Below are 17,670 nucleotides of genomic sequence, written 5' to 3'. Positions count from 1 at the left end.
CGTTTAGGCCCGATCCCAGTGGGACAGTCGGACATCCCTCGAGGGGTCCCAGATTGGAGATGGTGCAGGCTGGGCTGAGGGACACCCCCCACCCCCTGTGCACAAATTTCGTGCACCGGGCCTCTAGTCCTATATAATAAGAGAGGAATATGCTAATTATCCGTTATGCTGTAAAGTCACAACCAATCTACAAGTGGTGGAGAGCTACAGGAGGGCGGGGCAGCAAGCTACAAGCGGAGAGAGCTACGGGAGGGTGGGGTAGCGAGCTATGAGCAGGGAGAGCTACAGGAGGGCGGGGCAGCGAGCTGTGAGCAGCAGAGAGCTACCAGCGGCCGTGAGTGGGTGGCCAGCTGAGGCAAGTAGCAGCAAGCTAGTAGCCCTGTGCATGGATTTGTGCGCAGGGCTACTAGTCAATGATGAAAGAGAATCATGGATTGGTTGCCTCCTGCATGCCCCCTACTGGGAATTGAGCCTGCAACCCAGGCATGTACCCTTCACCAGAATCGACCTGGGACCCTTCAGTCCACAGGCCAGTGCTCTATCCAATGAGCCAAACCAGCTAGGGTAAAATAGCCTTATTTTTAAAGATGCGTAATGTAATACTCTATGGACTAGCTAAATGTCATTATATCTGTAATTTAGTTTACAACAGGTCACTTAACAAAATCAATCAAGGTAATATGGCAAAATGTTAACAGTTGTTAAATCTCAATGATAATTTTGTACATGTGTTCATTTTACTAATCTCTCAATTTTTCTGTTTGAGACTTAGTAAATATTTTAATTATATAATTTTTTAAAAATAAAACCTATAAACCTGGTTTTCAGGTTGAGAGATAAAATATTAGTTATCTTAGATGTCCTTATCAGATCTCTCTCTCTTCTCTGTGTCCCAGAACCACTTATTAAATAAATATCCTTTTCCTACTACTGCCATGCTTTTTCCTGTCCCACTCGATTACATTAGTCATTGGGAAAATGCAAATTAAAGTTACAATAAAGATTTTAAAAAATTAAAAATGAACTGCCATTTGACCTGGTGATCCCACTTATAGGAATATATCCTAAGAAGCCTGAAACACCAATCAAAAAGAATATATGCATCCCTGTGTTCATAGCAGCATTATTTACAATAGCTAAGATCTGGAAACAGTCCAAGTGCCCATCAGTAGATGAATGGATAAAAAAGTGGTGATACCTTTACACAATGGAATACTATGCAGCTATATATAAAAGAAAAAAAGGATCTCTTACCTTTTGAGACAACATGGAGGGACCTGGAAATAATTATGCTAAGTGAAATAAGGCAATCAGAGAAAGACAAAGACAAATATCACATGATTTCACTTATACAGGGAATCTAATGAACAAAATAAACTGACAAACAAAATATATCCAGAGACATGGGAGCATGTAACTGATGATTCTCAGAGGGAAGTGGAGGGCAGAAATAACCAAAGAATTTATATATATGTGTGGATAACCCATGGACACAGATAATAGTGCAGTGAAGGCCTAGGGAGGGTGTGGGATTGGGGAGGAGGGGGGCCAATGGGGGGAGGAAGAGACATCTGTAATACTTCCAACAATAAAGATAAATTTTTAAAAAAATTCCAGAACAAACTAAAAAAAAAAAAAAAAAAGTTATGCCATTCACACTATTATAGCCTAGAATGGCTATAAGAAATAAGGCAGACATGGATGTGGAGAAATTGGAACTCTCACACATTGCTGGTGGGATTGTAAAATGATTCAGCCACTTTGGAAAATAATCTGACAGTTCCTCAAAAGATTTAGCGTGGAGTTACCATGTGACTCAGATTTCACTCCTAGGCACATATCCAAGGGAAATGAAAACATGTCTACCCACAAAACATGTACACATATATTCATTGCAACATTTTTTATAATAACCAAAAAGTAAAAATAATCCAGATGAGTAGATAGATATTATGTTCAGTGATAGGATGATAGGTAATTTTCTGAAAGTTATTTTCTTTAATGACTAACATTAAATTTTTAAAAATACTTTTAAAGTAAAAGTGAAGGAGGTAACTGATGACCCATCTGACTAAGGCCTTGGATATGACCTAAGGATTCTGTCTAGGGACACATTGTTATTTTTTTAGTACAGATATGTACCCATCTTAGTTTATACTGTGCTTAGTACTGCCTCACACCAATTCTATCATGTAGGTAAGTATAAATTCATTTTACAGATAAAGAAACTGAGACACAGAAAGATTAATTTTAGGATCACTTAGCTAGAAATAGTCGAGCTAAATTTTGAATTTAATCATTCTGATGCTCTCTTACTCTTAGCCTCCAGGTTATACTACAGTGATGCTTTCCTTCAGACATTTTTCTTATGCTTTGCTCTGCTTTCCTACATAGGGGTCCAGATTTTATGGAAATGAGCTCAAGAAAGAAAAGCAAGTAAACCAACGAATTGAAAATATGATGCAACAAAAAGCTCAAATTACCAGTCAGCAGCTAAGGAAAGCACAATTACAGGTATTAATTTATTTGCTAAAGAAAGTGAAAGCTGATAGAATAGGAATTGACAGTTTAAATGCATCATGCTCATGTCATAAGTAAAAATAAGGTAAAATGTAAATAAAATGTTCGTTATACTGTAAAACAAAAATTTAACAAATATATACACTTTGTTAAAATTACTTTACATAAAGATGCTACACTTAGACATTGTCATCTTCATCAAACAGACGAGTAAAAGGAACCTTAATTAGGTTAAATAACTTGCCTAATCATTTGACAAGTAGTTGGCAAAGTCAAAGCTTATATTCTTTTTATTACATACATACTTGGCAGCTAGAAGGGCTACAGGATTAATGTGCCATATTTTCTACAATGCTGATTTTGGAGGAACATATTAACTAATTAAATTAAAAGGTAATTTAAGACATAATTGTATTATAGTAAAACAAAAAGTCACACAAAGGGTAGAATGTCTAATGTCTAATTTTTAAAATAAAACACAAGAATTCTAAAAATTTGGGGGCTTTTGGCTTCTTCAGAATCTTTGGGGAGTAAATACTTTGTTCCCTCTGGTATTAAAAGTTATTTCAGGAGAAAAGATTGGTAAGAACTACACTGCCAGAGAACATGTGGTAGAATGACAACTCAAAGCAGTCAAGGTTCTGCTAATAAAACTAAAGTTTAATTTTAAAAATAATTTTATTGTTGATCAAATCTGATTCAATTTAACAAAGCACTTTACAACATAATGATAAAATCATAATATTAATTTGATTCTTGTGATAGAGTTGAGATCATAAATTTCATGTCTTCTTTACCAAACTATAATGTGTCATTTAAAAAAATATATGCTTTCCCAGAGCACAAGCTAATTTTGATCTTCTGTGTTAAGAAGTCTGCTACCATGATAAAAGATAATTTGTCTACCAAATCATCATTTTTAGTGCTTCATAGCATGCCACTGCATGGAGGTACCATAATTAATTTACTTTAACCCACTGGTTCCAGTTTGTTGTTTTGTTTTATATACATCCTTGTGATAATCATTCTTATTTACATGTCTTTTTGTAGGCCCCCACCCACCTGCCCTCTGACAGCTATCAGTCTATTTCATGTATCCATGCCTCTTTTTCTATTTTGTTCTTCAGTTTACTTTGTTCATTAGTGAGATCATATGGTATTTGTCTTTCTCTGACTGGCTTGTTTCACTTAGTATAATAATCTCCCGGTCCATCCATGCTGTGGCAAAAGGTGATTGTCTTTTTACACATTAGTTAGCTACTAATATTTCCTTTTTGTGGCTATTTCCTCTTTTGTTCTGTTAGGATGTAGGCTAAGTAGCTGGCACAAGAGACCCAAACATAAAATGGTCTAAATAAGATAAAAATTTATTACTTAGTAGGTAAGTAATCCCAGCTGGTCAGGTAGTTCTGATCACCATAGTAATTTTGAGAACCAGTTTCTGCATCATGTTCCATAATTTCAAAATGTTATCCTTACCAGGACTGACAAAACTGGATTAGCTCCCTAGTAAGGAAGAAAGAACAAAGGAAAAATTAAAGGCAAAGAATTTGCTATTACACAAGTGAAAAAGAAGTTGCACACATTATTTCAGCTCACATCCTTTTATAAGAATTTAAGTTCCACGGTCACACCTAACTGTAAGAGAAGCTGTAAAATATACCTGGGTGGCCATGTGCAGCTAAAAATCTATTACTATAGAAGGAAGAGAGAATGGATTTGGGGGTTCAACTAGCAGTCCAAAGCAATATCCTCTGTCTATATTTCTAGAGGAGCAGGTATCTTTTTTCTCTTGATTTATAGATATTATCATATATTAAGGATTTTTTATTTTTTAAAAATATATTTTATTGATTTTTTACAGACATGAAGGGAGAGGGAGAGAGAGTTAGAAACATCGATGAGAGAGAAACATCAATCAGCTGCCTCCTGCACACCCCCTACTGGGGATGTGCCCGCAACCAAGGTACATGCCCTTGATCGGAATTGAACCTGGAACCCTTGAGTCTGCAGGCCAGCGCTCTATCCACTGAGCCAAACCGGTTAGGGCATATTAAGGATTTTTTAATCTGCACTTGTTAATATTTTTCCAGTTTGTTGTCTTTTAATTTTACAGGGTTTTCCCCCCTATATAATTTTAAATGTTTATATAAACAAATCCAACAGTATTTTTAAAAATTTTCTTGTCTTAGGTATTGTGCATAGAGGTTATTCCTCACAAATAAGCCTATATGTTCTTTTAGTATTTGTATAGATTTTGTTATACTCAAATATTTAGTCTCTTTGGAATTTGTTTTGATGTAAGGTATGAAGTATTTTTTTCTTAAATATTGAATATTATTTTTTTCCTAAGTGGTATTATTTTCCCCAAATAATGATTCTCTTGTCCCAACATCACTATTGAATCAATAGTCCTTTCTCTACTGAGTTGAAGAGGCATGTTTATATACTAAACTCTCATTGTACTTGGATTTGTTTTTGGACTCTCCTGATCAATAGAATCTTTTCCTGTATCAGTACCATGCAATTTTAATTATTAAATTACAATAATATAGTTTAATATCCTCCTTCACTACTCTTCTTTAAAAAATTTTTATTTTTCTCATGCATTCTTTTAAATAAATTTAAGCATCTGCCGAAACCGGTTTGGCTCAGTGGATAGAGCGTCGGCCTGTGGACTCAAGGGTCCCAGGTTCGATTCCGGTCAAGGGCATGTACCTGGTTGCGGGCACATCCCCAGTAGGGGGTGTGCAAGAGGCAGCTGATCGATGTTTCTCTCTCATCGATGTTTCTAACTCTCTATCCCTCTCTCTTCCTCTCTGTAAAAAATCAATAAAATATATTTTTAAAAAATTTAAGCATCATTTTATCAAGGTTTTTAAAATTCTATTCTGTCCACATCAACATTGTCTTTAAAGTGATATTAATCCTTATGCAATTGATTTTCTAGACCTTTTTTTGTTGAGTTTTATAGAGCTATAGCCTGCGAATATCTTTAAGTTTTAAAGATATAATACATGAGTGGTGCAATATAACAATATCTTGCTGTTCATACTATTTTTAAAGCTCATATTTTAAAATATGCTAATAATTTGGAGGAATAGAGAATACCTATATATATTGCACAACAGAATTTCAGATTTGTTACAGTTTTAGTTGACTATTTCACAGGAGGATCTCTGGCATCTTTTGTAAGGGGAATGACAGGAAATGTGTTTTATGTTGATTGTTAAATTGTTTTGTTTGTTAAGCTTCCTTTAAAAGACGTTGTATAAATGGGAGGGGATTGAGGAAGTCCTAAGGAGTCTAGAAGTTCTCAGAGAACAGAAAAGTTTTCATAGGAAATGTGTTTCTATTTTAGAGTCATAAAATTTCTGAATAGTAGATTTTATTATGTGTGATAAGATAGTATGAACTATTGCCAGTCAAGCTTAGGTAAGTAATCTCTGTAGACATGAACTTTCATAATATTTATTCAGATCCTCTCTATGTATTCCCCACCCCACCCCATCCTCATTAGATTTCTTAAAGGCACATTTTTGTAGCTGCTAAAACATCTTATTATAGCATGGGTTCATAAATTGAATAGACAAACATCATATTATAGTAAATGGCAAATACACAGCAAATCACTGCATTTTTACCATTTAACACTTGATTTTATGAATTCAGATTTATTCAACAATTGTCAGAATAATGCTAATTAAGAAAATGAAAAACAATATTTCTGAAATACTCTCCTAGATGTAATAGAAAAAGGATTTTTAAGAACTTAAACATAATATGGATATCAAACATACCACTAGCTTATTTCAGTGATAAAAACCTTTAAAAATCTATTTTAGGGTAGCATAAAATAATGGAAAGAGCACAGACTTTGAGTAACCTGATTTCCAGGTCTAATTCTAACATTTACCAGCTGTATGAAGGGCAAATTACTTAATCTTATTGAGTTTTAGTTTCCTTATCTATACTAGTGAAATGGGAGTAATAATCATTATGTCAGAATTATTTTGACCATTAAATGCATTAACAATAAAAAGCACTTAAAATATACCCTTGTCATTTAATATACTCAGCAAATGTCACGTCTACTCTTAAAATTATAGGTAATATCATTAAGCCCTTACCACTTTACAAATAAGGAAAGTGAGGAGGAGAGGACAGTTACACTGTCATGTAACTAATTAGTGGCAGAGCTGAGACCCAAACAAAGGCCATTATTCTGTGACATACTGGATCTCGAGTGTGGCAAAAGGGATACCGAACGTACATGTTTGAGATTCATATCCAAACTTGTAAGTCATTTGGAAGGAAAAATGGAAGAAAGGAAAACATGAATGAGAATTTCACTAGAAGAAACTTGAAGAAAGCAGTGGTGGGCATTTGGTAAATGTTGATAGAAAAGAGTTCAGAGAAGGGTGACTAATGAGAGATAGTAAAGGAAAATGGAATGTATGAGTCATCAGTGGGGAGGTTTCTCTTTGGCAACTGTACACTTGCCATAAGCCCAGAAAAGTCAATAGATTGCTGAAGAAACCGCCATATCTTTAATATATGAGTCCAAGGAGAATTTTCCCCATTTAGTTTGCTTTCTATTATCCTTTTCCTTTCCAACGATTCTGGGTTAAGATATTTCAGATGCTGCTCTCTTATTCTCAGTTGACTCATATTTTAAGCATATTTTCTGGATTAATATAGAGTAGTTTTCAAGTCCTTGTTTTTATTAGTTTCCATGACTTGCTCATATCTTTTTTTTTAATGTCAAGATGCTATTCTCCAGTGTAAAATTGAACTGGAAGTTTTAAAACTGGATAATAAATCAGCTTAATGTTGAAAAGTTTCATTTATTAGTCATGGTGTCTCACTGCATGAGCTCAGCCTTCCCCCAAATTTTTCTACAAATACTACTTTCTCTTTTTAACCAGAAATATACATATGTATAAATTTTATTCCTCTTTTCCTCTCCCTTTCTTTCTTAAAGTTCTTTCTCCTCCTTATCTGAGACAGGGTTTCTTCTTAGGTACTAAACTCACAATTTAGTATCTAATACAATAAGTGCCATAGTAAGAAGAGGAAAACTTACAAGGAAACATTCAATTCTAGGGTGCAGAGGACAGAGATTCAATTAAGTTTCAGAGAAATACCTGAACTGACTCTTAAAGGCTTTGTGACCGGAAGGGCTTTCTCAGCCAGAAACAGCCTGAAGAAGGCCAAGAGCACTGCAGGTTGTTCAGTGAATTGCAGCCTAAATAGGATCAGGCCCTCTAGGAAGTCTTACTATGACTGCTAGAGACAAATGTGATTCAGTGTGACTGTTTCTAAAAGAGAAGTCGCAGTCTTAACCTGCAGCTAGTGGGCAGCTAGTGTCACTATAATGCTAAGAAGCAATGATAGTAGCAAGGCTGAAGACCAGTGAGGGGAAAGGCTAAACTATACCCTTGTAACTCTCCACCTTTGAGGAAACCTGCCATGGGGATTTCCACGGGATGGAAATTGCTTTTATTCCGGAGATCACCCCATTTACATATTTATGGCTGTTTTCCCTCAATTTTTTAAAAACATATTTTTATTGATTTCAGAGAAGCAGGGAGAGAGAGATAGAAACATCATTGATGAGAGAAAAATCATTGATCGGCTGCCTCCTGCACCCCCCCACACTGGGGATTGAGCCTGCAACCCTGGCATGTGCCCTGACCTCCTGGTTCATAGGTCGATGCTCAACTACAGAGCCACACTGGCCAGGCTCCCCTCAAATTTTTATTGTTTTGTTATACAGCTAGACATTGATCCTTTTAGTAATAGGTTGCATTTATTGAATTTGTACCATTTGCCAGCCACTCTTCCATGTTCTTTATGTATTCCATCTCACTCAATAGCTTTCTAATCCCTTTTCTCATAATTTTACTGGTTTTATTGACTTCTTTGTGTGTGTCAAAGATCAGAAAGGTCACACAGCCACTCCCGGCTGGTGGGAGACTGAGAAAGTGCATAATTAGCTTTTTCAGCATCTATGGTAGAGGTCGCAAAAAAGGAACACTTGGGACTGGGTATGTCTGCTATATAAACCCTTTTCTTACTGCCCTACTTTGCTTATTTCTACCCCTTTTCATTTTTTTATTGACCCAACTCTTTCTCTCTAAAGAAACAAAAAAATTCTTTAAAGATTAAGATTCTTTACTGTTATATATGACATATATACTGAAATTTTATGAAAGAATAATTACACCTTAAATTTTTAATTTCATTTGTATCAAATTTTAGCCTTATAAAAACAGTTCTACAGAGGGAATGTTTATATGTGCTTTAGTATAATCTTTTGTTGCTCATTTCCTTTGTTGCTATTTTAAGACATGAATATTATGAGTCAGATAGGAGTAGTTGTTTATTTTACCTAAAGTGAAGCTTTTAGTTACATAAGTTGTTCTCCAAATTTATAAAGCAGTAGAGTCATTTGATGTAAAAGGTTGGAATAGTTTATTCTTCAATAAATACTTATTAAGTACCTCTTATACTTATGGGTAGGGTATTTGGACATGTAAGAGTTGATAGGGAATGATATTTGAGAACAGACTGCCTATATTTGTGAAAATTAAGCGTTAATAAACAACATAGGTAGGTGGGTAGGTGGGCAGATGGATGGATAGTTGAATAGAGACAGATGGACTGATACTTAGTAAAATATTAATGTTATGATTAGTAGTATTATAATATTATGTTGTCAAAAGTATGTTAACTTTTTAAAAATTAAGGTTGACAGGTTTGCAATGGAATTGGAACAGAGCCGGGATCTGAACAATACCATAGTGCACATCGACATGGATGCTTTCTATGCAGCTGTAGAAATGAGGGACAATCCAGAACTGAAAGATAAACCCATTGCTGTAGGATCATCAAGTATGTTGGTAAGTAGGTAAAGACAAAATGGAAATTTCATAATATATTCAAGTAAGCCTTACTGGTTTATGCAGGGGAAAGATTTTATTGAATTCTACCAGTTTACTGAGTATTTTTCTGATTGCTTTAGTGTTCAGTTACTAAATCCTTTCAACATCCCTTGAGGTACAAATTATTGTTTCCATTTGACAGATAAGAAAACAAACTTAGAGAGATGTTTAATAACTTCCCTAAAGTTCCAAACCTGGTAAATGGTAGAGTGGCATTGTACTTTCTGTTGCAAATTATATTTTTCTCAAGTAACTGTTCTAGTATAAAAGAAAAAAAAATGAAGAAAAAGGAAAAATGTTATTCTAAAGCAGGGCTTTGCAAGCAATGGCCTACACACCAAATCCAACCTACTGCCTCTTTTGTAAGTAAAATTTTACTGGAACACAGTCACACCCATTCATTTATTATTGTTGTTGTTACACTAAAAGAACATAGTTGAGTACTTGCAACAGAGGTCATATGAACTGCAAAGCCTAAGTAATTACTATCTAGAAAAGGTTTGCCACCCATTCTAGAGTGACATATTTCATAAATGTAGTACTGTAATTAAGTAGTTTTCCCCATGACTTGGAATATTTGCTTTTCTGATTACTATAGTGCTCTTCCTTATTTCCACCCTAACCATAGAAGGTAAAGATGACCAGAATAACCATATGTAGCTTAAAATGTGTTGGGAATTAAAAGTAGTAACTGGAATAGTTGGGTTTTGGTATTTAAAAAAACACACATATGGGGAGGTCAATCAGGGAAAAAGGAGACATATATAAAACTTTAGACAATTAAAAAAAACCCATGTTCCCAATGGTTAGAGCGTCAGCAAGCACACCAAAGGGTTGCAGGTTCGATCCCTGACCCCCAGATTAGGGTGCGTTCGGGAGGCAACCAATTTATGTATCTCTCTCACATCAATGTTTCTCTCCCTCTCTCTTTCTCTCTCTCTCCCCCCCCCCCCTTTTATTTCCCTCCCTCCCCTCCTTCCTTCCACTCTCTCTAAAAATTAATGGAACTTGGCTAGAGTGACTCAGTGGTTGAGTGTTGACCTATGAACCAGGAGGTCACGGTTCAATTCCCGGTCAGGGCACATGCCCGGGTTGCAGGCTCAGTCCCAGGTGGGGGGCATGCAGGAGGCAGCTGATCAATGATTCTTTCTCATCATTGATATTTCTAACTCTCTCTCCCTCTCCCTTTCTCTCTGAAATCAGTAAATACATATTTTTAAAAATTAATGGAAAAACTATCCTCCTGTGAAGATTAACAACAACAAAAAATATATATGATAAATGCTTTCTAATGCCTTAGATAGCTAAATCCCTAATGACCTCTAATGCCTTAGATAGCTATAAACCTAATTCCTACTAAGTTATTATTTTATTACAAAACTATAATCTGTTCATTATATCTGCTCCCATGAGTATGCAGGCAACTAACAGTCCTGGTCCCAAAACAGTGTTTATTGAAAGGATACTCACCTTTCCCATAAATCAACTAATACTTGAAAAAACATATTTAATTTCATTAATATTATATAATGCTATATTCTTATCTATTAAATTATGTATGTGTGCATATATGTGTATATATACACGCATGCAAACATACACACATACCATAGTCATGTTAAAGATAACCCCACTGTTAAATTCACAAAATATTTACTTTCCTATAATTTTTTTTGTCTTTCTTTACACCAAGCAACCTACAGGGCTGCTGCTTCTACTTTCCTATAATTTTTATCCTCCTAAAAATTGCTTGTTTTCAAATTCAAAATGATTATCTGTTATATTTAAACAAAGATTACTCCCCGTGTATGCTGATCTAATAGATTTCTCTTCTAATGAGATTTGAAGCATAATTGTTTTTGTCCTGATAAACTCTTAAAAATATCTATATAGTCATGGTGGTGATGATACACTCTTTATTATTACAACCTGTTATAGTTAGAATTCTTTTTTAATGAATTGTAGGATTTTTGAAATGTTTAAGTTAGTACTCATAGTTAGAACTTAGACCCTGTAGTGGTTATTTATTGCTGCATAATGAACCCTTTCAGTACTTAGTGGACAACCATTTATTTGCTCATGATTCTGTAATTTGAGCAGATATGATAGGGATGGCTAATCTCTACCTGGGGTTGCCTAGAGCTATTTAGCTGGGGCTGGAAAATCCAAAATGGCTTCACTAACATGCCTGGCACGTCAACTGACTGAGATGGCAGGAATGGCTTCCAGCCATCCAGCTTTCACCTGTCTTGGTGCATATTATTGTACTTATTTAGTTTTGCCCCTCACCCAAGGATATGTTTTTTTAATTGATTTTTAGAGAAAAGGGAAAGGAGGGAGGGAGGGAGGGAGGGAGGAAGGAGGAGAGGGAGGGAGGGAGAGAGAGAGAGAGAGAGAGAGAGAGAGAGAGAGAGAGAGCAAGCCTACAGCCTAGGTATGTGCCCCAATCTGGGATCAGACCTGCAACCTTTTGGTGTATGGAATGGCGTTCCAATCAACTGAGCCACCCAGCCAGGACTCATGGTGCATTATTATTTAATATTCTAACCATGTAGGTTGCCAGATCCCACAAATGCAAAGGCTGCTGACTTCATAATGCCGAGGCTTCATGACTCAGAATTTCACTCCCTCACATTCTTTTCGTCAAAGCATGTCAAAATGCAAGTCACTTGGCATGAGGAACTAGAACTCACCTTTGATAGGAGGAACTGTAAAATATTGTAGCTATGATTTACAATCTACCACAAACCTAAACGTTAAAGGAAGTCATATCAAAAATTTTGTTTCTAGTCTACCATAGATCTAGTGTTTATATACACTGAGTGGCCAGATTATTATGATCTCTGAACGCATAATAATCTGGCCACTCAGTGTATATCCTATATAATAAAAGGCTAATATGCAAATTGTCCCCTCGACCAGGAGTTCGACCAGCAGGCAGGCCGGCCAACCGCCCATGTCCCCTTCCCCTGGCCAGGCTGGCCGGACCCCACCCATGCATGAATTCATGCACTGGGCCTCTAATACACACACACACACACACACACACACACACACACACACACACACTGAGTGGCCAGATTATTATGTGTTCAGAGATCATAATAATCTGGCCACTCAGTGTAGATCCCATTAGATTTATTTATATTTAAAGCATTGGTTTGTCTTTTTAGTGCCATCTGCATTTTCTGTTCCAGAATACTGACGAAGGATTAGTGTAGTTTTGAGTACTATCAAGATTTTTTAAATGCCATTTAAAAAATAATTAATGTGAAGTTGATGTTATTATTGTGAAATAATGACTCCATTTGATAGATTCTGTTTTGCATTTCTTTGACTTTTCACTTAATGTTCCAAAAAAAAGATTTCATTTGTGATAAATTTGTATGTAGTACTATGATCTACCACATGGACAGAGACTGTTGTCAGATATCATCTATAAGATTTAGTAATGTTCTCCTTTTTACTTTCAGTTTTTATTTCTATCTCCTAATCAAAATGTTTTCATCAAAAAAGATATTTAAGCCTTAAGAAATGAAATTAACTTTTAAAGTTCTTTTAAGCTTTTATCACTTCATTTTGGAGACTTAATTTGACTAACCATATATTAGACCTTTTGATTTTTGTTCTAGATGAAAAATTTCCAAAATCCCATATAGATCAAATTCCAAATCTGTACTATTGTACCATCCTATTACTTTCTATATTATTACTTTCATGTAACATCTATACTATTTGTATTATAATATTACTTTATATTTATACTTTACTATTATTACTAGCCAAGGGGGAGGGGCCGTGGGCGGTTGGCCGGCCGCCCCTGTCCCCTGGTCGAACTCCCGGTCGAACTCTCATCGAACTCCTGGTTGAGGGAACAATTTGCATATTAGCCTTTTATTATATAGGATCACCCACTATCATCCAGACTTTGATATATAGTACTATATTATGGGTATGCCTTAAAACTAATGAAGTTTAGTTACTGGAAATGTAAGGGAACCTTTTTATTATCACAGTCTTGCTTATTACCTGGTGTCATATTATAATTATGGAGATAGCAGTGGGAGAAGGTCATGATGTCATCATGCTATGATAGGATAAAATAAAAGCTTGATTTGAGACAGTGACCTATAAAAGACATATACTTAAGTCCTGGCCTAGTGGCTCAGTTGGTTGGAGCATCATCCTATACACCAAAAGATTGCAGGTTCACTTTCTAGTCAGGGCACATACCTAGGTTTCAGGTTCAGTCCCCATTCAGGGTACATATGGGAGGCAACTGATCTATGTTTCTCTCTCACGTCGATCTCTCTCTCTCTCTCTCTCTCTCTCTCTCTCTCTCTCTCTCTCTCTCTCTTTCTTCTCTTCCCCTCCATAAACATATTCTCGGGTGATGATTAAAAGAAAGAAATGTCCTTGAATTGAAAATGCACATCAGTAATGTGTTTCTTTTGAATGCATCGATCAATATGTTCATTTTAGGTTTGTATATTTATTCCCAAGTGGTCCATTTTCTTTCAGAGTACTTCAAATTACCATGCAAGGAGGTTTGGTGTTCGTGCAGCAATGCCAGGATTTATTGCTAAAAGGCTCTGCCCACAACTTATTATAGTGCCTCCAAACTTTGACAAATACCACGCTGTGAGTAAAGAGGTAAGTCTAAAGTCTCACCCCTACTTATACATAGCCTTCACTGATTTCCTGTCACCTACAAAGTCAAGTCCACATGCCTTCACACTTCAGAATTTGGCCTTAGTTTATCCCTTTAGTCTCACCTCCTACCACTTCAATCTATATATTAAATAACTGAGCTGTATAGGGTATCCAGAATGCACCCTTCTTTTTCCCAATTCTTTCTTTTTCCATGTTTTTTTTAAAATCTGCTTTAGAAAACTCTTCATGTCCCCAGAAAACTTTGAATTGCTTTAATAATAACCTAAATTAACTTTAGATTTTTTTTTCTTAATGTGCACTGTACATTTTCTTCTGGAATCACCTGATACTTATAATGTACAAAATCTACTCAAGTCATTAATTTCAACCTCTTTTCTGAATAATTTTTTATCAGTGTTTTTAAAACAGTAACAGAATTCACATATTTTGATTAGCTTTTAATAAGCTTGAAAATCCCTCAAAGACTTTGTAAGAAAGAATTGTTTTAACTCCTACTGTAATTCAGTAAAACTCTGGACAGTGTGATAATGAGAACAAATTGTTTTTAGTTATCTTTAGTGTAGTTATTTACATAAGTTAGAGAAATCTTTAAATTTGAGCAGGATTTAGCTAGTTTATTTGCAGATAATAAATGGTTTTTTATGTGTAAATGAACAATGGCATAAATTCACTGACTATAAATACATTAATATTTATAGCTTGGTTTAAAAGTTCAAAGAAAAGCCATTTTTGTTTTATCCAAAAGAATGGGATAGCTTTAACTGTTGTCATAGCCTAGTACTTGATATTTACTGGCACATTCTATTCTTGTTCTTAAAAGCAGTATCCTATGTAAAGGAAGTTAGTGAGTACTCAGTGCCTCTAGGGAGTACTTCTCATTCAGAATAATCTTAGTTGGCTGCCAACTACAGACTTTCCAGAATTTCATTTTCACTAGAAAGATTCTATTTGAGTACATCATGAAAATGGTTTCTTCTACAGGAACAGAGCTAATTAGGTACTCTGAGCAAAACTTGGCCAAGTTTTATGTCACTATTTTCTAAAATTACCTTTCACTCAGCTGTTCATATTATATTAAGCTAAAAAGCTTTCGTTTTGTAAATCATCAAGAAAGGCTTTCCCATAATGCATCAGACAGCTTTTAAATAGTAGATGGAACCATAATGTAATTTATTAGCAAGTATGTTTTTCTAACATATTATTTTGGCAACCATTTCCTCTAGTTTCAGCTAATACTTCAATGGTTAAAAAAAAATTGGTTTCATGTAATAAAACTGTCTTATATAAAAGGCATTTTCAGAATCATGCAGAGATTCAGACCTTTTTATGTATGTATTTCTTTTATCCCAAGATGCAACTCCAGACTATTGTCCATCATTTATTATAGTCACAGACACTACAGATTTTGTCATCTTTTCCCATTATAAATCCTGATAATTGAGCCTTGTTTTCTTGAATGGGTACATGCATTAATGTGTATATTGAGTGGAGTTTTATGTGCATGTTATAATTAATTGAAATAGAACTTTCTAAAGTAACATAGTATCTTTATATAAGATTATCCTTTTTAAAATGTACAAAAACCATCATGAAAGGTGGGGGAGAGGGGGTTTCTGTTGTTCCCATTACTATTTTTGATAACTTCTTAAAATTTAGTTGCTTAACCGTTTTTTTTTCCTGTGCCTACCTGAATGATGTATTGAGATTTATTTGAATCACTTACTATTTCTAGATACAGGTGGCTAAACAGAGATTGTATCAAATAAAGCTATTTCATGGCCTTCTGCCTTCATGATCTATTTTAATAAGAAAGAGAATTTGGACAAATGTGTCCTGGCGGTAAATTATTTATTCCCTAAATCCATGAGCTATTGATTGTAGGATCGTTACTATAGTTGCAAAGTAAGAATATTAATTTTTCTTTCAGCTGTATGTGACAGATTTTGCTATGGCTGCAAAACTTAAACCATTTTGTTCCTTTTGAAGGTTAAGGAAATACTTGCTGATTATGATCCCAATTTTATGGCCATGAGTCTTGATGAAGCCTACTTGAATATAACAAAGCACTTACAGGAAAGACAAAATTGGCCTGAGGACAAAAGAAAGTATTTCATCAAAACAGGGCACTCTCTGGAAAATGGTAAGCAACTTATTAGAACAATCAAACAAAAAACCCTTTGTATTTGAATTAACCCAGTTAACTTATTAGCATGCATAGGTTATAGGACTAGCTATACATTTATTATTAAAAATGAAAACTCAGAAATAAAACATACCAGTGGGTTTTCTGAGTTAAATGTGAGGAATGTTGCCCTGGCTGGCTAGCTCAGTTAGAGCATGGTCCCAATACGCCAAGGTTGCAGGTTCCATCTCCAGTCAGGGCACATACAAGAAGCAACCAAAGGAGTGCATAAATAAGTGGAACAACAAATCAATATTTCCTCTCTCCCCCTCTCTCTTCCTCTCCCTCTCTAAAATCAATAAATAAAAATTAAAAAATATGTGTGTGATGTCACTGATACACCAAATAAGATTGCTAAATCTCTAGACTTTAAAAGAGTATGCAGAGTCCCTGAATAAAGTGATGTTATAGCAGTTCTTTTCCTAAAATGTAACTAATAAGGGGTTGGAATACATTGAATCTGAAGAGCTTGTCTATTTAAGGTGGCCTTTTGTTGTAATTGCTAAATGGAAAATAGATTTTTTAAAAATGTTGATTCAAACATATCATAACATTGGGTGGGGTTTTTTTTTTTTTTTTTCATCATTCCTAAATAAAAAACTCCCCAGCTCCCTTTTTTGCCTTGGACATACTTTTATTCTTTTATATATGATGAATCAGAAGTTTCATGATCCAAAGCATTCTTTTTAAAAGGCCCCTTCATTACCTATCCAAAGTGATAACATGGAGATATTATGCATACTGCTTTCAACCCTCTGTCAAAGGTATGATTATTTCAAATGTCTGAGCTGTCCTAGATTACTGAACAAAGTTCATCTGATGAAAAGGTAGAAACAGAGAAGGTTTGCTCACAACCCACAGCTATATTCCCTGTGCACAACTCATTGATTGCTTTGAGGGGAGAGGGGAGAAGGCATAGGCAGTGGTGGGTAAACCTATTTGTAATTTTCCCTGAAGCAAAAATGGTGAATTCAATGGCATACAATTATAACTCTCACATTGTTTGGGTCTCAAATCTTTGAAGCAAGTTTAATGTGGACATCAAATCACAATTTCATTACCTTCTTTATAGCTCTAAGGGGTAAGTCTCTTTAATAAAAACATTAAATAATAAACAAGCATAATTTCTGGATACAGAGGCTTGGAGCAAAACTTATTTTTCCTTTAGTTTAACTTTATTGTTTGGGGAAGTTGCACAAAAAGCCTGATGCCACTTTGCTTCAAATCTCACTTTGTTAGTTCCTTACTTTTCACAAAGCATCCCCTCCTATAACAATTACTTTGCTCTGGCTGGTTTGGCTCAGTGGATAGAGTGTCGGCCTGCGGGCTGAAGGGTCCCAGGATCGA

The 17,670-nt window shown here is 35.2% G+C and overlaps 1 protein-coding gene across 1 annotated transcript in view; it reads left to right on the top strand.

Annotated features, from left to right (window-relative positions):
* The window catches only part of POLK (DNA polymerase kappa), a 68,872-nt gene that overhangs the window by 27,450 nt on the left and 23,752 nt on the right, over nucleotides 1–17,670 (top strand). Inside the window, exons 3-6 of the mRNA XM_054715165.1 lie at nucleotides 2,395–2,514; nucleotides 9,273–9,425; nucleotides 13,989–14,120; nucleotides 16,128–16,281. Coding sequence (XP_054571140.1) covers nucleotides 2,395–2,514; nucleotides 9,273–9,425; nucleotides 13,989–14,120; nucleotides 16,128–16,281 — 559 coding nt within the window. The remainder of the gene's footprint in view (nucleotides 1–2,394; nucleotides 2,515–9,272; nucleotides 9,426–13,988; nucleotides 14,121–16,127; nucleotides 16,282–17,670) is intronic.

Source organism: Eptesicus fuscus, chromosome 4, assembly GCF_027574615.1.
Source record: "Eptesicus fuscus isolate TK198812 chromosome 4, DD_ASM_mEF_20220401, whole genome shotgun sequence".
In the NCBI taxonomy this organism is placed as follows: domain Eukaryota; kingdom Metazoa; phylum Chordata; class Mammalia; order Chiroptera; family Vespertilionidae; genus Eptesicus; species Eptesicus fuscus.
This window is presented reverse-complemented; position numbering and strand designations above follow the sequence as displayed.